At 43.4% G+C, this 20,931-nt stretch overlaps 1 protein-coding gene across 1 annotated transcript in view; it reads right to left on the bottom strand.

Annotated features, from left to right (window-relative positions):
* The window catches only part of CD82 (CD82 molecule), a 91,355-nt gene that overhangs the window by 36,497 nt on the left and 33,927 nt on the right, over positions 1-20,931 (bottom strand). The window contains exon 2 of the mRNA XM_058161710.1: positions 18,835-18,921. Within this exon, the coding sequence (XP_058017693.1) occupies positions 18,835-18,897 (63 nt within the window). The 5' untranslated portion in view covers positions 18,898-18,921. The remainder of the gene's footprint in view (positions 1-18,834; positions 18,922-20,931) is intronic.

The following is a 20,931-nucleotide window of genomic DNA, read 5'->3' as shown; positions in this document are numbered from 1 at the left end:
TGCTGCTGGTGGGAAAACAGATGACAGGTGCAGTCAAACAGTTAGGCCCCTTAAATAATGACTGTCACGGGGGGGGGGGGGAAATGAAAGGACATCCATACATTTGAGGAAAAAGAAGTTAAGATCAGGTACTCCTTGAAGTGTGGGAAAAATCCAAGAGACTGTTAAACTGTAAGATAGCTCTTATTTCACCTGAGATATATGGAGAAAAGGTTTTATACTGTCTAGAAATGTCAGCACATTTTCTGGCTGAATTTCAATCGATAATGACTAGGCCTTTGCATAGATTAGTGGAGATTTATGGTATAAGGACACTTACTTGCATCCCCCCATTAAGCTATATAATCAAGAATAAGGTTTATAGAGCAGCACAGAGTAAGCATGTACAAGTAAGCTAAAGAATAATAATGCAGGAAAGGTACCTCTGCTTGAGTGTCACAGTGGATGAAACCTATGGCAAAAGAAATCATGCTGGGAAACAGGGCTAGAACATGGAATATATGAAGCATGAAGCATGGAAACCTGGATATCAGCAAGCAAGAAAGAAATGACATGCAGCCAACATACGCATTTTGGTATTACTAACATCAGCATTTGAAAATATTTATGTTCAGTTAGGTAAGTTTACAATATGCTATTCTGGAAATGACAATATCAGAAGGAATGGAATGGAACTGGCAGTGCAAAAAAAAAACAACCCTGTCAAATGAATCGAACGATTCTGAGCAGCAAAAGGTAGAACAATGAATCTTTGAATCTAAAGCTCTCATTAGCACATTTACTTGGGCAAACAATGCAAAATAGGCTCACATTTTGAACCAAGGTACCTCACATGGGCTAAATTACAGCATGTATTCAGAATCTAGAATCCATGACTCTTGACTGAATGCAATTTGGGAAAGTTGTGGTTGCTTCAGTGCCACTGGCTGCTGTTGCAAAAGTCACACGATAACCCTTTTGACAGTTTCCCAGGCAATCTTGGAATCCCTCCTCCCTCCCTCATCCAGAAGTGGGAAATTGACTAATCACATATATCAGGATAAGCCTAAGAATGATACAGAACAGTGGTCCCCAACCTTTATGGCTTGGCAGCCTGATGAGGGGCGAGAGGGGAAGTGAGTCGCGCAAGTGGCGGGCTGGTGCACACATGTGTGTGCATACTGGCCAGCCGCTCATGCAGCCCAGTTCCAAGCATGTCACAGCCTGACAGTGAGCCACAGCCCAGGGGTTGGGAACCCCTGACATAGAACAATTTAGCCAGAGTTCAGTTCTTTGTTTGCTGATACAATAGATAGAATCTTATCAGACTAAACCTTACTACTCTCACTCTAACAAAGTTCATCTTTCCTCTCTTTTTTCTATCCAGCATTATGATCAATAGTCCATTTTGCAGCAGAAACACAGCATGTTGAAAACATGGTATATGCAGTAAGGGGTACCCCAAAGCATTCAATGAGCTTACAAGGTGTGGTGATGATTCATATCCTGTCTGCAGCAGACAGTCTTCAGAAATGGGAGGATTTGAAGGACATCCGGTTGAACTACCCTTCTCAATGGGTGGTACCCTATAATGTACAACTGTTGAAGATGTCCCTTTTCATCTCAATGTAGAAATATGCTCATCTGTCAAATCCATCAGATATGTCATCAAGTATACCACACAGGGAGAGATCAGGCAATGTTTGCACGGAGCAGAGAAAATGAAATCACACGGTACTTAATAGGCAGATTCAGTGGGCCCTCTGAAGCTGTTGCATCAATATTTGGATTTCAAATTCACAAGAGGGAACCAGCCATTGTTTATCTGCAAGTGCACCTTCCAAAACAGAATCAATATTCTTTCAAGATAGTGCCGCTGTGCAACAGAATAATGATATTGGTGAAGGACCACGCTTTTACAAAAACTCTGTATTATGTGGATATTCCAAGATTCTACACTTGGACTAATAGGAGATGGGAATGAAGGAGGATTGGGAGAAGAAAACTCCAATACTGCAAATTTGCTTCGATATGTGAGACTTCTTGTCTAGGATGAGAGCTCCATGGTTAAGAGGGAGGGCTCTGAAATCATAACAGCGTCTTCACGATTTATGTGGCAAGAAAAAGGACTTTGGGAAAATATTAGCCATTTGCTGTTGCAATTTTCATCAAACTTCACCAGTTGTAAAATGAGGAAATGGTGTGGATGTGGAGAATTCAGGCATCAAAAAATCATAAAGGAAAAGGAAGATAAAAATTTAGAGTTCTTACTAGATGTTGGAAAAGACAAATTTCAGAAAAATCAAAATGATTAAATAGGACTACCTGAAGATATGGTTCTGTCAGCAAGATGTATGGAAGAATGTATAAATTTCATCTACCACATTTGACAATCCTGTAGAACTATTTTCAGAGAACTCAACATGGTTCCCCTCAATGAAATGAGGATAAAAATCACCCATATGCATTAGATCAGGGCTGTCAAACACAGGCCAGATGTATCATGCACTGGCCACGCCCACACGCAGTTTAGCAAAAGGGGAAAAAGACCCACTATGTCACGTGATGCTGCCGTGATGACACGAGTTTGACACCCGTGCATTAGCTGCTTCCCTGGAATGATGAAATAGTATTGTTCCTTTAATGGCCTCAGTGAAGGAGCTAACGCTACTCATTTTCCACAGCATGGAAGATATAATCTCTTGTCATTTTAATAATGAAATTTAATAAGGAAGAGTCTGAAATGGGATGATTATGGAAGAATCATTGTAGCAAAGATAAACTTTGATGCATGCAAAAAATGACATTGTCATGATTCCAACAATAACAATTCTCAATTCATCAGAAGGTGAAGATGTTCCTCTTCAGTGGACCCAGTTCTGAACAAAATCATGCTTTGCTGTCATTATATATAAAGAGGGAGAACAAACCATGGAGAATGATTTATCTGGAGAAACCAGTGTTTCAGCATAGTCAGCTGTATGTGGCAGATCAATCACAATTGTTGTCATCAAAAGCATCCTTTATTAAACAAGAAGCATCTTGCTACAGATCTTTCTTCTTTAGTAAAATGATGGTTTCATTTTCTTTAATTTTTTTTAATTTGAATTTATATCCCGCCCTTCTCCAAAGACTCAGGGCGTCTTACACAGTGTTAAGCAATAGTCTTCATCCATTTGTATATTATATACAAAGTTTACTTTTATTGCCCCCAACAATCTGGGTCCTCATTTTACCTACCTTATAAAGGATGGAAGGCTGAGTCAACCTTAATTTTAATTTTAAAACCAAAACAGCAGCAATCACTCTGTTTGTTTGTTTAAGTAAGGAAATCTCTCTAAAAGGGTGACCCAATGGGTCACACAGGTTGTTTTGTCCAAGATATACAGCCAAATGTCACAATTTCCAAAATCTATGCAGGAACAACAGATACATTTGAAGAAGAAATATAAACAGTTCTGTGCTGACATTCATGAAGTGCTACATCAAGTGCCAATATATATATAGTATTCATTATGGAAGAGTCCAACACCAAAATTGATGAATGTCACTTGAATACATGGCGTCTCAAAATGGACTGTACTACAACCAAACCAATTACATCTTATACAGCCAACAGTGGGGGGAACACATATTTCTTTACTTTTGCTGCAGACTGTGGTTTGGACCACAACTATTTGTAGCCAAAGTCTGTTTCAGATTCAAATTTGAACACCCAGGAAATACGATATGAATATATAAACCGGTATATATATTAGAAATTAAGAAACAATATCAATTTGCTTAATTCCATGGAAGACCAGCCAGATAGGAGAAAGGAAAAAATGAAAAAACATCAATAAAACAGCTCAATAAAAATCAGTTCAGAAATATGTTGCATATACACATAAAAAAAACAAAGAAACAAGGGAGGAAATAAATAGGGAGCAGGGGAAACTATCCAAATTGCTGAACCAAAAAGAAAGCTCAAATTATGGGCAATAGAGATGAAGCAAAACGGCTAAATGCAGAAGTTTAACATAAAACTAGAAAAATAATAAAATTAGATTTCATGGAACATGCATGTAAATTTCAAATTTATTCATCAACTATGGTAAAACTGTTTATTGCACTGCATATATGAAAAGTTATGGAAATACCTACCAGTAAAAGAAAAGGGGCATTCCAAAAAACTTGAGTAACTTCTACTATTCTATTGGTTTTTCTATTAAATTTATACATTGAGGCAGTTTTGAGAAACCTTAATTTAGATGAATTGAAAGCATCTAAGATATCCAGATGACATTGCTATACTGTAAAACTAAATACGGTATAAAAGTGAAAGCAGAAATTAAAAAGCCAAGATTGCTTCTGAACATCAAAAACAATATAGTTGTGATGATAACTGGAAGATAAAAATCAGTAAGAAAATTTATCAGTCCAGGACTTTATTTTCCTTGGGACCAAAACTGGCATCCCGGTACAGCCAGCTAGTTGGAACCGAGTCATTGGCCCCTATGGAGAGGGTTCGCAACTTGGCCGTTCTCCTGGATGCTCGGCTGTCGTTAGAAGAACATATGACAGCCGTCGCCAGGGGAGCTTTTTATCAGGTGTGCCTGATACGCCAGTTGCGCCCCTTCATAGACCGGGATTCCCTATGCACGGTCACTCATGCCCTCGTCACTTCCCGCCTGGACTACTGTAACGCTCTCTACATGGGGCTCCCCTTGAAGAGCACCCGGAGGCTCCAACTGGTCCAGAATGCGGCTGCGCGGGTAATAGAGGGAGCTACTCATGGCTCCCATATAACACCTCTCCTGCGCAAGCTGCACTGGTTGCCGGTGGTCTTCCGGGTGCAATTCAAGGTGTTGGTTACCACCTTTAAAGCGCTCCATGGCATAGGACCGGGCTATTTACGGGACCGCCTGCTGATTCTGTCTGTGGTGCCTTTTATATATGGGAGGAGGGCTGTGCCATTTTCTTGCTCTCTGTCTTGGGTTTTAGTGGGGGTTCTTTTGGATTAGTTTGGTAATCTTATTTCTCTGGAATCCATTGGATGTTAGTACGTTTGTGAGAGTGTGTAGTTCGGTTTTAGGTGTTGTTCGTCAGCTAAGCATTTTGTTCTAGAGATGAGTGTCTTGGCTACGGAGTTGATCTGTGCTGGGTGGTGGTGTGAGAGTGCATGCAGATAGCGGTTTGTGTGTGTTTTCTTCTGGTAGATGGTGTGTCCTAGGGAGCCATTGGGTTTCTTGTAGACTAAGACATCTAGGAAGGAAGTTGGTTGTTAACTTCTGTTTCCATGGTGAACTGTATTTTGGGGTGTAGGCTATTGAGGTGTGTGAGGAAGTTTTCAAGTTTTTCTTTCCGTGTGGCCAGATTATGAAGGTGTCGCTACGATCTGAGCCAGAGTTTGGGTTTGTGATCAGATTGTTCTAGTGCTTGGGTTCCAAAGTGTTCCATGTAGAGGTTGGCAATGACAGGTGAGAGGGGTGATCCCATGGGTGCGCCTTCTATTTGTTTGTATTTTTGTCCGTTATAGATGAAGTATGTGTTGGATAGGCAGTGGTTGGTCAGATCTAGGATGTGCTTGGGGGGGTTATATTTGTTTTGGATAGCTGTCAAGGCTTCTTTGATTGGCACTTGGGTGAAGAGGATATGACATCAAAGCTCACGAGTAGGTCGCTGGGCTGTAAGTTTTGTTTTCTTTATGATCTCTATGAACTGGAATGAGTTTTTACGTGTGAGGCGATGGATACTAAATGCAGAATAATGAACACTATCATTTTTCCTATAACTACCTACAGTTGCAAAACACAATATGGATAATAAGAAAAGTAGATGTGGGGGGGACTAGACTCCCTCAAATTATGGGTTTGGAGATGATTATCTACATCCCTTAGACAGCAAAAATGATGAACAAGAAGACCATATTGAACCAGAAATATCACTGGAAAGGCTGACTAATTTTGATCATGTCATATATTTGAATTCCTTAGAAAAATCAGTTACGCTAGAAACAGTTGAAGAAACTACAAAAAAGACCAGCAAATAATATCCTTGAGAGGTTCCATCATGCAAAATACTCCCTTAAACCTAGAAATATTAAATAAAGTTGTAAAATATTGGAAAGAATTTAGAATAATCTATAAAATCTCTGAGAACTGGATGTGACTGAACAGATGAAAAGAAACAAGCAGAGGAACCACTTCGATATGATGATGCTTTCTGAAATATGAGGCATGCATTTCATCTCAATAAAAATATTTGGATTTCACCACAGGCCAAAGGCCCAGTGAGAACAGAAGATCCAGAGACAAAAGTCTGGAGAAGAGGTCCAGAGATTTTTTGTGTGAGGTGTGTGTGTGTGTGTGTGTGTGTGTGTGTGTGTGTGTGTGTGTGTGTGTGTGTGTGTGTGTGTGTGTGTGTGTGTGAGAGAGAGATAGAGATAGATAGATAGATAGATAGAGAGAGAGAGAGAGAGAGAAGCAGAGTCAAGGTGGGCATTTTTAAAATTTTTGACACCATCCCCAAAGGCTTACCATCACTACTCTAGGCCAACGTTTTCCTTCATCAAATGTGAGACAATAATATTAGAGACCATTTCCAGTCATTCCAGCTTAGACTGGACTGGAGATGGTAATAAAAGAGCACATGATCTGTGCCTTCCTTTATACCAGGGTAGTCAACCTTTTTATACCTACCGCCCACCATGAAAGCTGGAACGCCCACTAGTGGGTGGTAGGGACCAGGTTGACTACCACTGCTTTATACATATGCTTCTTTTGTCCACCACAGTACAGATAGTCCTCGACTTACGACCGCAATTGAGCCCAACATTTCTCTTGTTAAGTGAGACATTTGATGAGTGAATTTTGCCCCATTTTACGACTTTTCTTGCCATAGTTGTTAAGTGCTTCACTGCAGTTGTTAAGTGCTTCACTGCAGTTGTTAAGTGCTTCACTGCAGTTGTTAAGTGCTTCACTGCAGTTGTTAAGTGCTTCACTGCAGTTGTTAAGTGCTTCACTGCAGTTGTTAAGTGCTTCACTGCAGTTGTTAAGTGCTTCACTGCAGTTGTTAAGTGCTTCACTGCAGTTGTTAAGTGCTTCACTGCAGTTGTTAAGTGCTTCACTGCAGTTGTTAAGTGCTTCACTGCAGTTGTTAAGTGCTTCACTGCAGTTGTTAAGTGCTTCACTGCAGTTGTTAAGTGCTTCACTGCAGTTGTTAAGTGCTTCACTGCAGTTGTTAAGTGCTTCACTGCAGTTGTTAAGTGCTTCACTGCAGTTGTTAAGTGCTTCACTGCAGTTGTTAAGTGCTTCACTGCAGTTGTTAAGTGCTTCACTGCAGTTGTTAAGTGCTTCACTGCAGTTGTTAAGTGCTTCACTGCAGTTGTTAAGTGCTTCACTGCAGTTGTTAAGTGCTTCACTGCAGTTGTTAAGTGCTTCACTGCAGTTGTTAAGTGCTTCACTGCAGTTGTTAAGTGCTTCACTGCAGTTGTTAAGTGCTTCACTGCAGTTGTTAAGTGCTTCACTGCAGTTGTTAAGTGCTTCACTGCAGTTGTTAAGTGCTTCACTGCAGTTGTTAAGTGCTTCACTGCAGTTGTTAAGTGCTTCACTGCAGTTGTTAAGTGCTTCACTGCAGTTGTTAAGTGCTTCACTGCAGTTGTTAAGTGCTTCACTGCAGTTGTTAAGTGCTTCACTGCAGTTGTTAAGTGCTTCACTGCAGTTGTTAAGTGCTTCACTGCAGTTGTTAAGTGCTTCACTGCAGTTGTTAAGTGCTTCACTGCAGTTGTTAAGTGCTTCACTGCAGTTGTTAAGTGCTTCACTGCAGTTGTTAAGTGCTTCACTGCAGTTGTTAAGTGCTTCACTGCAGTTGTTAAGTGCTTCACTGCAGTTGTTAAGTGCTTCACTGCAGTTGTTAAGTGCTTCACTGCAGTTGTTAAGTGCTTCACTGCAGTTGTTAAGTGCTTCACTGCAGTTGTTAAGTGCTTCACTGCAGTTGTTAAGTGCTTCACTGCAGTTGTTAAGTGCTTCACTGCAGTTGTTAAGTGCTTCACTGCAGTTGTTAAGTGCTTCACTGCAGTTGTTAAGTGCTTCACTGCAGTTGTTAAGTGCTTCACTGCAGTTGTTAAGTGCTTCACTGCAGTTGTTAAGTGCTTCACTGCAGTTGTTAAGTGCTTCACTGCAGTTGTTAAGTGCTTCACTGCAGTTGTTAAGTGCTTCACTGCAGTTGTTAAGTGCTTCACTGCAGTTGTTAAGTGCTTCACTGCAGTTGTTAAGTGCTTCACTGCAGTTGTTAAGTGCTTCACTGCAGTTGTTAAGTGCTTCACTGCAGTTGTTAAGTGCTTCACTGCAGTTGTTAAGTTACTAACACGGTTGTTTCATGAATCTGGCTTCCCCATTGACTTTAATAATAATAATAATAATAACAACAACAACAACAGAGTTGGAAGGGACCTTGGAGGCCTTCTAGTCCAACCCCCTGCCCAGGCAGGAAACCCTATACCATCTCAGACAGATGGTTATCCTGACTTTGCTTGTCAGAAGTTCATAAAAGTTGATCACATGACCCCGGGACACTGCAACCATCATAAATATGAGTCAGTTGCCACGCATCTGCATTATGATCATGTGACCATGGGGATGCTGCAACAGTCGTGTGAAAAAAGGTCATAACTTTTTTTCCATGCCTTTGTAACTTCAATGAATGAACTAATAAATGAACTGTTGTAAATGGAAGATTCCCAGTATCCCCCTTCCATGCAAATCTAGCAGGAATAAATACCTCTGTGAGTCTGTCCTCAAGAAACTTGAAAATTTGGAGGAGGAGAGCTTCAGTAGTGGATTTCAAATCCCATGCACCGCCTGCACCGCCACATACATTAGAGAGAGAGAGAGAGAGAGAGAGAGAGAGAGAGAGAGAGAGAGAGAGAGAGAGAGAGAGAGAGAGAGAGAGTATATTTTTCAGAGAGAGAGAGAGAGAGAGAGAGAGAGAGAGAGAGAGAGAGAGAGAGAGAGAGAGAGAGAGAGAGAGAGAGAGAGAGAGAGAGAGAGAGAGAGAGAGAGAGAGAGAGAGAGAGAGAGAGAGAGAGAGAGAGAGAGAGAGAGAGAGAGAGAGAGAGAGAGAGAGAGAGAGAGAGAGAGAGAGAGAGAGAGAGAGAGAGAGAGAGAGAGAGAGAGAGAGAGAGAGAGAGAGAGAGAGAGAGAGAGAGAGAGAGAGAGAGAGAGAGAGAGAGAGAGAGAGAGAGAGAGAGAGAGAGAGAGAGAGAGAGAGAGAGAGAGAGAGAGAGAGAGAGAGAGAGATAGAGATAGATAGATAGAGAGAGAGAGAGAGAGAGAGAGAGAGAAGCAGAGTCAAGGTGGGCATTTTTAAAATTTTTGACACCATCCCCAAAGGCTTACCATCACTACTCTAGGCCAACGTTTTCCTTCATCAAATGTGAGACAATAATATTAGAGACCATTTCCAGTCATTCCAGCTTAGACTGGACTGGAGATGGTAATAAAAGAGCACATGATCTGTGCCTTCCTTTATACCAGGGTAGTCAACCTTTTTATACCTACCTCTTTTGTATCTCTGTTACTGGTAAAAATTTCTAACCGCCCACCGGTTCCACAGTAATGTGCTGTGTATCATCGTCTGCGCATGCCTCTTGCGCATCGTGGATTGGGTTTGGGGGAGGCGCCAGCTACCAGCTCTGCTTCTCTGTTACAGCTGGGTGATGTGGGGGGAGGTGCGCAAGCTATTCTGGGATGAGGCTCTTTTGTTTGCGGTCGCACTATAGCGCTGTTTAGTTTCACTTACATAACGTGAACTAAACTTATGTGCAGGCGATACAAATAGTATATTTTCAGAAATTTAAATTGTCACGGGGAATTTTATGAAAACCTAATGAAAATGTTTTTAAATACTGCTATGAAAATTTTTTAAAAAGTCAATTAAATTTAAAAAAAGGAAAGTGCTTCAGTATCGGACAAAACACCTACCGCCCACCATGAAAGCTGGAACGCCCACTAGTGGGTGGTAGGGACCAGGTTGACTACCACTGCTTTATACATATGCTTCTTTTGTCCACCACAGTACAGATAGTCCTCGACTTACGACCGCAATTGAGCCCAACATTTCTCTTGTTAAGTGAGACATTTGATGAGTGAATTTTGCCCCATTTTACGACTTTTCTTGCCATAGTTGTTAAGTGCTTCACTGCAGTTGTTAAGTTACTAACACGGTTGTTACATGAATCTGGCTTCCCCATTGACTTTAATAATAATAATAATAACAACAACAACAACAACAACAGCAACAACAACAACAACAACAGCAACAACAACAACAACAACAACAACAACAACAACAACAACAACAACAGCAACAACAGCAACAGCAACAACAACAACAACAACAACAGCAACAACAACAACAACAGCAACAACAGCAACAGCAACAGCAACAACAACAACAACAACAGCAACAACAACAACAACAACAGCAACAACAACAGAGTTGGAAGGGACCTTGGAGGCCTTCTAGTCCAACCCCCTGCCCAGACAGGAAACCCTATACCATCTCAGACAGATGGTTATCCTGACTTTGCTTGTCAGAAGTTCATAAAAGTTGATCACATGACCCCAGGACCCCAGGACCCCAGGACCCCAGGACCCCAGGACCCCAGGACCCCAGGACCCCAGGACCCCAGGACCCCAGGACCCCAGGACCCCAGGACCCCAGGACCCCAGGACCCCAGGACCCCAGGACCCCAGGACCCCAGGACCCCAGGACACTGCAACCATCATAAATATGAGTCAGTTGCCAAGCATCTGCATTATGATCATGTGACCATGGGGATGCTGCAACAGTCGTGTGAAAAAGGGTCATAACTCACTTTTTTCCATGCCTTTGTAACTTCAATGAATGAACTAATAAATGAACTGTTGTAAATGGAAGATTCCCAGTATCCCCCTTCCATGCAAATCTAGCAGGAATAAATACCTCTGTGAGTCTGTCCTCAAGAAACTTGAAAAAAATTTGGAGGAGGAGAGCTTCAGTAGTGGATTTCAAATCCCATGCTATTGATTTGTTATTGGTAGCATGCACATGGTGCTTCTGTGCATATGCAAAGCATTTTTGATGATGTCTTGATGATCCTCCCGCCGCCGCGACTACCGGTTCTCCCGAACCAGGAACAACCCACCACTGTAGAGCTTACTTTATATTTTCAACGTTTGTATTCAAGGCTTCTTCCTAGGATTTGACAGCAGCCTACAGAGAAACAGTTCCCAAACCAGAGACAAGTTTAAGGCTGAGCAGAAAATTAAACGAGATTTTTCTGATCAAGAGCTGACATTATGTCATGTCTACATGCTCGCTTTGCCTTTGCTGGAAATCTTGTCCCCATCTGCTCCGCTTAATGGTTTATCACTCCCTCAGGCCAGCTAAGCTCCAAAATGTTTCTTGTAAATGTCATAATCGTAGCCTTCCTGACAGTGAGTGAATGAAGAATTGGAAGGCTATCGGGGACTTGTTTTTGTTTTTTTAAAAGTGTTCTCTTATAAACAGAAAGATAAACACAAATTGAACAATCCATTCGCTGGTTTCTCTTTCCCTCACATTCTGACTTGGTTGTTTTTTTTAGATGCAGTTGTAACATTTCAGATTTGATCGCAAAAAAAATATTGACTTATATTTTTCTCTAGCTCCTGCATTGCGGGATGCATTTTAAACACTGACTTTTAAGAAGTACAATACCTTGTTTTTATTAAAAGTAAATCTCTCCATGTCTTCTGCTTTTAGCCAGAAGAAAATGTTTGTCCGTAGTGTAGGCATATATATATATATATATATATATATATATATATATATATATATATATATATATATATATATATTTATATATATATATATATATATAAACTGATTATAAAAAACACGTAACATAGTCACCACAATTATTCCCTGGAACATCTATAAAAATTACCATGCACCAGCAATGAAAAACTGAACACAGAGTTGAAAATAGTGCTAGAAAACAAGGGGCTTAATATATTGTAGGATTTCTGAATACAGATTGACAATCTTGGATCCTAATGCATTAGATATAACTGTGGCTGAAAAAAAGAAAGTATGGGTAGTTGATACGGCAATACCAGGGGATAGTACAATAGAAGCCAAAGAATTGGAGATGATCACAAAGTAATAAGATCTAATGGATAGAGGCTCTGCGCATGTGCAAGATGGCGGCTCGGTAGAGGAACGGAGCCGACAACGGGCGACAGATGAGGAGATGGCGGCGCCCAGGCGGCTTGCCGAGCGGCTTGCGTCCCCCGGTCAGCTGTATTAACATCCCGGCAGCCGTGGGAGAGGTCTGTGGACTCTCTCGGACTCACGGCTGCCGAGAACGCGACCGGGAGGATGGGCAAGCTAACGGCGGCCATTGTTACTGGGCGTGAGGTGAGGCCGCGCTCGCCTTTTGCGGCGGAGGCCGCGCTTCTCCTTTTCATTTGGATCATCCAGCGGTTCCTGTATCCTGGCCTCCGCCTCTCGGCTCTCCGGCTCTCCAGGCGCTCCCAGGTCTCCTCCGAGGTTTTCCTGTGGGTTGACGTGGGAGTGGCATGGGGTGAAGGGCTGTGAAGGGCCCCTGTGGCCCCTGCCCGAGACGGCCTGTCAGGATGTTTGTCCTGCTCTTGCGCGGTTAACATCAGCGGCAGCTTACATCGTGCCGGCCCTCTGGTGGTGTTTGGTCAGGTTCTCGGACAGGCCTGGCCCGTGGAGGGGCAGACCTTGGATTGGACCTGGACCTTGAGGAGGGAGTGGCCGGCCTTGAGAGGCCTTGGACTATCCTGGTGGGATAGGAGTGAGGGGCGCTGAGGTTTTCCTGGCCTATTAGGCCTGCTCTTCCTGGGATTACAATTGGTGTTTTATCATCTCCAACACCTTATCATCTGTAATCTGCATTGTCATCTGCATTTTATGCATTTATGCATTTTATGGCCGGTACATTATGGCCGTGGAAGAAGTCTGGAGACCGATCTGTGACCTACAGGGAGTTCTATTTCTATTTCTGGACGTAACTATTCTGGACGTGTTTACTTGGAAACATCTATTTTGGAATCATCTGTGGACACCGCTGTCAGGGAGAGTGACACCACCTCCTCCAGGTCATGGATTTTAGGACTGAGCTCTGGGCAGAGCAGTAGTATTTTTGTCATCATGGACTTTGCTCTGCCTATGTTCCAGCTTTCGTCATCTTTAAGCCAGCCACCATTTGATCTTCATTAGTCAATGGGTGTCCATTTGAACTTGGTATGACATTTGACCACTCCGGACAGTATCGCCTCTTGTCGGCCTCTATCCTCTATTTATGTACTCTATTTATGCGATATTCAGCACTGAACTCTTGCGCCTGCAGGTGCCCCGCCGCAGGAATGGCTCACAGACTATCAAGGGCCGGCCTCAATGACGGGTCTTGGGACCCACAGAGGTGGCATGCGAAAAAAAGAGCCTTTGGGGTTTTAGATAGGGTTTTTAAGGGAGGGAGGGTTAGGGCGGGCGTTGGGGTAGCCCGTCGGGTGGGGAGCCAGTCCTGCGCGTGCTCGTGACGGTTTTTAACGGGTTCGGAGGTTAGGGGAAGATTGCGTTCCTGCTGGTGAGGGTGGTCTGATTTGCACGGTAAGTGGGAGGGGCAGATATGGCGGAAGGGGGATCATATCGCCCTAGGGGGCGCGCCGATGTTTGCAGGCGATCGCGCGCCCGATCCTCGCCCTTTTCCTGCTCCCCGGATGGTCAAGACCCTCAGAGCCTGGGCCTTCGGCTGATGTTATGCAACGCACGGTCCGTAGTCAATAAGGCCCCTAATATACGATCTTATTCAGGGGCGCCACGGACCTTATAGGCGACGGAAACCTGGCTGGGCACGGAAGGGGTGTGCCCTTGTTGAGATGTGCCCGCCGGGTTTCCGTGCATTCCATCAGCCGAGGGCTCAGGGTAGGGGTGGGGTGGCGGTTGTGATTAGAGAGAGTCTAGAGCCGAGGGAGACCACTGTACCTCAGATTGCCGGGTGTGAATCCTCTTGTGAGATGGGGCCATAGGTGTCAGATGGGTTTGCTGATCACGCACCTGGCTCCTTGCTGCGTGTCAGCTGCCCTGCCCGAGCTCCTGGAGGTGCTGGCTGGAGTGGCAGTTGAGACCCCAGACTTTTAGTCATGGGGGATTTTAACTTGCCATCTTCCGGCTCGTCATCAACGGCAGCTCGGGAGTTCATGGCTTCCATGACGGCCTTGGACCTGACCCAAGTAGTTGATGGCCCTACTCACATCGGGGGTGGCACTCTGGACCTGGTTTTTGTCTCTGGTCAGTGGTTGAGAGATCTGGACTTAAAGGAAATAGTCATTGAACCTTTGTCATGGTCAGATCACTCTCTTCTTCGCCTGGACTTTCTGACCGCCATTCACCACCGCAGGGAGACGGAGCCGATACGTTGGTCCCGCCCCAGGCGCCTGATGGACCCGGAGGGGTTCCGGACGGAGCTTGGGCCATTTCCTGACGGTCTGGCTCACGGCTCGGCTGAGGAACTTGTTGCGGCCTGGGAACGGGCCGCGGCGGGGGCCTTAGACCGTGTCGTGCCTTTGCGGCCTCTGACCCGCGCAGGTCCCAACCGCCCTTGGTTCTCCGAGGAGTTGAGAGGATGAAGCGCCGGAGAAGACGCCTAGAGAGTTCTTGGAGGTCTAGCTGCTCGAGGCTGATCGGACACTAGTGAAGTCCTATACTAGGGCTTACCTAGTGGCAATGAGGGAAGCGAGGCGTAGCTACGCCTCCTCCTCATTGCATCGGCAGATAACCGCCCAGCCGCCCTGTTTCGGGTGACTCGCTCCCTCTTACATCAGGGGAGCGGATGACCCGCTGCAGGGACGTGCTGAGGAGTTTAACGGTTATCTATACGATAAAATCGCTCAGCTTCGGGAGGGCCTAGACCAAGATTGCAGTGACGGGTGAGACGGCTGAGGGTGGTCTTGGGGACATTTTATGGGATGAGTTTGACCCTGTCGCTCCGAGGACATGGACAGGTTGCTGGGGAGGTTGAATGCCACCACATGTTTATTGGACCTGCCCTCCTGGCTGGTACTGGCCACTCAGGAGGTGACACGAGGCTGGCTCCAGGCTATTACGAGCGCTTCCTTGGTGGAGGGAGTCTTTCCGACCGCCTTGGAAGAGGCGGTGGTGAGACCCTCCTCAAGAAGCCTTCCTGACCCGCTGTTTTAGGTAATTATCGTCCGTCTCCAACCTTCCTTCGTGGCGAAGGTTGTAGAGAGTATGGTGGCATATCAGTTTCCTTGCACCTGGATGAAACTGTCTATCTAGACCTGCTCCAGTCTGGCTTCCGCCCGGTTACAGCACTGAGACGGCTTTGGTCGCTTGGTGGATGATCTCTGGAGGGCCAGGGATAGAGGATGCTCCTCTGCCCTGGTCCTATTAGACCTCTCAGCGGCTTTTGATACCATCGACCATGGTATCCTGCTGCGCCGGTTGGAGGGATTGGGAGTGGAGGCACCGCTTATCGGTGGTTCTCCTCCTATCTCTCCGATCGGTCGCAGACGGTGTTGACAGGGGGCAGAGGTCGGCCCGAGACACCTCACTTGTGGGTGCCGCAGGGTCGATCCTCTCGCCTTCTGTTCAACATCTATATGAAGCCGCTGGGTGAGATCATCAGTGGCTTCGTGTGAGGTACCAGCTGTACGCTGATGACACCCAGCTGTACTTTTCCACACCGGCCACCCCAACGGTTATCAAGTGTTGTCCCGGTGCTTGGAAGCCGACGGGTCTGGATGGGGAGAAACAGGCTCAGGCTCAATCCTCCAAGACAGAGTGGCTGTGGATGCCGGCATCTCGGTACAGTCAGCTGAGTCTCGCTGACTGTCGGGGCGAGTCATTGGCCCCGGCGGAACGGGTGCGCAACTTGGGCGCCCTCCTGGATGAACGGCTGTCTTTTGAAGATCACTTGACGGCCGCTCCAGGAGAGCTTTTACCAGGTTCGCCTGGTGCGCCAGTTGCGCCTTTCTAGACCGGGATGCCCTGTGCACGGTCACCACGCCTCGTGACGCCTCGCCTGGATTACTGCAATGCTCTCTACATGGGGCTCCCTTGAAGGGCATCCGAGGCTTCAGTTAGTCCAGAATGCAGCTGCGCTGGTGATAGAGGGAGCCCTCGTGGCTCCCGTGTGACACCTATCCTGCGCAGACTGCACTGGCTGCCTGTGGCCTTCCGGTGCGCTTCAAGGTTTTGGTGAACATCTTCAAAGCGCCCATGGCATAGGGCCGGGTTACTTACGGGACCGCCTACTGCTACCGGATACCTCTCACCGACCTGCGCCTCACAGAGAGGGACTCTCAGGGTGCCGCCAGCGAGACAGTGTCGCCTGGCGACACCCAGGGAAGGGCCTTCTCTGTGGGGCTCCCACCTCTGGAACGAACTCCCCAGGACTTCGCCAACTTCCGGACCTCCGAACCTTCCGTCATGAGCTTAAAACACATTTATTCATCTGCGCAGGACTGGATTAGTTTTAAATTGTGGGTTTTAAGTGGTTTTAAATGGGTTTTTAATGGGTTTTTTAATGGGTTTTATTATTTGCTAAATTTTAATTGCGGCCAAATTGAATAAGTTTTTTAGTGGTATTTTAATAGTATTTATTTTGTAATAGTACTGTTTATTTTATCTGGCTGTAAACCGCCCTGAGTCCTTCGGGAGAAGGGCGGTATAAAAATTTAAATAATAAAATAAAATAAATAATAAATAAATAAAAATTGAAAGATTATGGCATAAACCTGCAATGGTGGTCCCAGTGGTTTTGACATGCTAGGTGCCATACCAAAAAATCCTGGATGGCACTTAGAAAACCTGCGGATTGACAAAATTTGTCTCTGTCAATGGCAAACAGCCACTCTGCTTGGATTCCACATATATTATGCTGATATATTATGACATTCCAGGTTCTTGAGAAGAACTCAATGACAGGGTTCCAGAAAAACCTCTTCTGCATAAAAAAAAACTCTGAAGCCATTGCCTTTCAAAGTTCTTTACTAGCATAAGGAAACTGGCACACGATGAGTGAAATTCCAAAACTGAAACTTCCGGATTCTTTTCCCAGTTATACAAACCCCAAGAGCCCCACCCCCCTAACCCCTTTGCCGGTCACATGGTCCAATGTTCTTCCACTTTATTCGAAACCTCTTCTTGCCACTCCTTCTGCAGATGTGAACACAATCCGACCTTGACCACTTGAAGAATGTTACCATACCCCTCAACCCCCCTTCTTCCCCTCAGGGAAGGCCTCAATGCTTTTGAAGGCCAACACCAGCTAAAGAACTGGCAGCTATGAATTCACATTCTTGTGAACAGATAATAATATAACAAGATTCCTCCAAACTTTTCATACCAAGCCCATATTGGTGCTGGCTGCAGAGAATCATAATTTAGCAATTTTTGGAGACCCCCATTTCCTATGTGGCCCCTTTGCATAAATTTATGTCTTAATTAAAAAAATCGAGGTACTAGTATTTTTATCAAAGGAACCCATCTAAAAAGGGAGTGAAAGAAGAAATTGTCAATATTTGTGACTAGCTCACTACAAGAGCAGCAGAGATCTATCAGTTAACTATATGGCCCTCTACAACTGAATGGTGACATAAAGAGCTTTGACAGACATCATCTTTAAGACTAGTTGACCTTTATGTCTAGTCTTTTTTTTTCCTGATTTTTGTCCTAGAAATAGATTTATTACTTATCTTGGCCACTGCAATGATATTGCATAAAACAGAACATCGCTTTAGAATGGGCTTGATTTACATGCATCGGCCACCGATTTGGCTGTGGGTCAAGGAGAGTGTACAACAAACAAAATACTTAAGCCAAAACTTTTACAGATAATACACAATCAATACCATGTCTTTAGCCACTGTTTTTTTTTTCCTTTGAGAATTATTTTATATGGGAAAAATGTAAGGCATTCATTATTCCAGCTAATTAACAAGTTACTGAGTTGTGAAATAAGACCATTAACATAGTATTTTGATGATTTCAATAATACCAAAATGCTAAATAAGTCTAAAATTCTTAATGAAGTTTAATCATCCAGTCTACATTGTTGTAACATAATAAAAGATATCTTCACAGAGTTGATTAGCTTAGATTGCATAAAATGTTTCTATTATGTATTCTATTACTCATTTGCAATGTGCCCTTTATATGGGTCATCATAAAACAAACACCTTACAGGTAAGATTGTATCCTGACTACAGTTAATAATATATCTGAATACAGTAGCATTTTAATACCCTCCTAAATGTTTGAGGATCCCAGAAGTCATTAACTATTCCTCCCAGTGGCTGGGGCCATGGTTATGGAGGCTCTTTCTTAAACATTTGGAAACCATCATGTTGCCTAATTCCTCTTTAGAGTAATGTTTTTAAGGGGGGAATAACCCTTAACTATTACCCAGCCCCTCTATACCTTCAATATTGCTAAATATTCCTCCATTCAACTGAATATAAACGTATTTATTTTACCCCATATGATCATTAAACATCACATTCAGTTTATTCCTTGTGTTGGTGCCCTTTGGCAATGACTTTGCCATAGCTGGAACCCTTGTTTCTAATAAGTCTTAAAATTTACTTGTGCTGTTAGGCTAGGAAAGAGAAAACTTACAGCCCACCAAATGGTGCTGAACTACGACTCTCAGAAGACTCAGTATGTGTCATCAATGGTGAGGAATGAGCTGGGGTATTTCAGCAACATCTGGAGGGCCACTGATTCACTTCTCCTGTCATAAATCCTCTCCGTGCTAAAATTTAAAAGCAGTGTATTCAGATTCTGTCCGCAAATACTTACAAAGAAAAGGAGGTTGAAAAGGAAAAGAAAATATTTTGTGACTTTCAGGCAGCCTGATGCCATCTTTCTTCTTCTTCTTCTTCAGACCTAGAAGTAGAAAGAGGTAGATGAGTAGCCATCCTTGATATTAATCTGCTCTTCTCAGCATACCAGATATGCCAATATGCTCAACATAAGATTCACATTCTCTTTCCTTTTTGGTATTTCAATAGAAGGTCTGATCTGTTAAAAGGAAATATTCTTATGTTCTTCCTAGTCAAAATTTGAGCTCGGAACTCAAAAAAGAAAGAAACCTCTTCCAACCATACACAAACAGAAATGAAACAGCTGTGCAATATGCCTTAGTTTGTGTTGATATTTCAAAATTGGAGACCAATGCTGAATAGAGACAATGTGCATTTGTCTCATTAATCATCAGAGACTTTCACTTTCTATGACTCACCAAAAACTTACCTTTTCCGTAGCTGTTAAAATAGGAAATCAGCTGGCAAGTTTCATGACCCGTATTGAGCAACTAGAATCTGACAACATCCTTAATGACCTTCCACAACAATGCAACAGGAAATAAAACATGACAGTCTTAAAAGCAGCTAGCCTTTCAACCTGCAGCAGATCAGCTCAGAGCTTCCTTGTGTGAGATAACAATTCAGCAAAGGATAGCAGACTAAAGCCAGATATTATGCTCCAGTCTAAAACCTGCTTCTAATCCTGTTAGGTTATTTAGGTCAGTACCAAGATCAGAATGGAATTGGAACATCTTTTTCCGCAGGCACTAGCACATTATATTATCTTACACATTATCTTATATGCTACATTACATATTATGTATTATACTCCATATTAAAGAGGAAAATATGTAAGCAGGATAAACAAACAGAAACACGTTACTGAGAGTAGCTGAGTGAAGCATGAATGCAGATAAGATGCTGTAGGGTATGGTCAGCCTGTTTTCTAAAATTGGTATTTTCTATCTTAAGCATTTCAGAGACAGCTCTTGTTCTTTCCAAGATAAATAAGGGGAGGGGGAGGAAGAGAACTCAGGAAACATTTTCTTAAGTTTAAATTATATGCACATTGTAAAAAAGCAATTGTTCCATGTATTTTAGTAATGTAAGTATAACTGCTATTTATACAAGCAGAATTCAGTTGGGAGCTGGGCATCCACTCAAGATACTGCTTGAGCAAAATTCAAGTGAAGTTTGCAAATGCCACATTCAAGAATGCTCTTCCAAGTGAACAAAACCCTAAGCTCCCAGAGTTTCTAACCAGCAGTTACAACAACTTGGAATTCTGGGAATTGAAGTTCCAAAACATCTGGAAGATGCAAGGTTGGGTATCAAAATGGTTTTCCATAGAAGGTTATTTTGTTTAGGACAGCACTAAGTGCAGGATTTCTGAATATATTTAACTCAATACTCATACTATCATGCAAATCTTGTTCATTTGGGCTTTATTAGAAAAGAGATATTTCTCCTGTGGGCCTGCAAATTCACAAACTATTCATTCCCATTTTGTAATATAAACCCAGCTAGCCGTCTTTTTAGAAAAGCATGCATCAATAAGACCAAACACATAGCATGTTTTGCTGCTCCACCTCTTTCTTCCTACACCGCCTCAGCTTCCAAATAGCCTACTGAAAGAAGTGTAAAAAAATACTGTGGGAAAGAGAGAGAAGGGTCTGAGGAAATTTCCAGTTTTTTTCAATGGGAAAAAAAAATAAAAGAATTTCAAAAGAAATGCTGAATAGCTCCTCACGAACCCCAGGGAAATCCATCAGACAAAAGCTACCACAAACTGAATTAGCGCTGCATTATTAGTCCAAATTCCTGTTTCATATGTTAAAACCCAGCTATCATGTCCTGCAACATGCACAATATTACATGTACAAAAGGCCAACTTTAGACTTCATGCACAAAAATTGATATAAGCATCTGCCCATAGACCGAACTCAACTCAAGCTATAATCTGAAACTTTCCTAAACAGAATTAAATCCTCATGTCTCTTTAACAAACTATATTACCATACTTTTCAGAGTATAAGATGCACATTTCCCCCCTAAAAGAGGGTAGAAATGTTGGTGCATCTTATACACCGAA

Source organism: Ahaetulla prasina, chromosome 1 (assembly GCF_028640845.1).
Source record: "Ahaetulla prasina isolate Xishuangbanna chromosome 1, ASM2864084v1, whole genome shotgun sequence".
In the NCBI taxonomy this organism is placed as follows: Eukaryota; Metazoa; Chordata; class Lepidosauria; order Squamata; family Colubridae; genus Ahaetulla; species Ahaetulla prasina.
The sequence above is the reverse complement of the archived record's forward strand: the minus strand, read 5'-3'. Positions and strand labels throughout refer to the sequence as shown.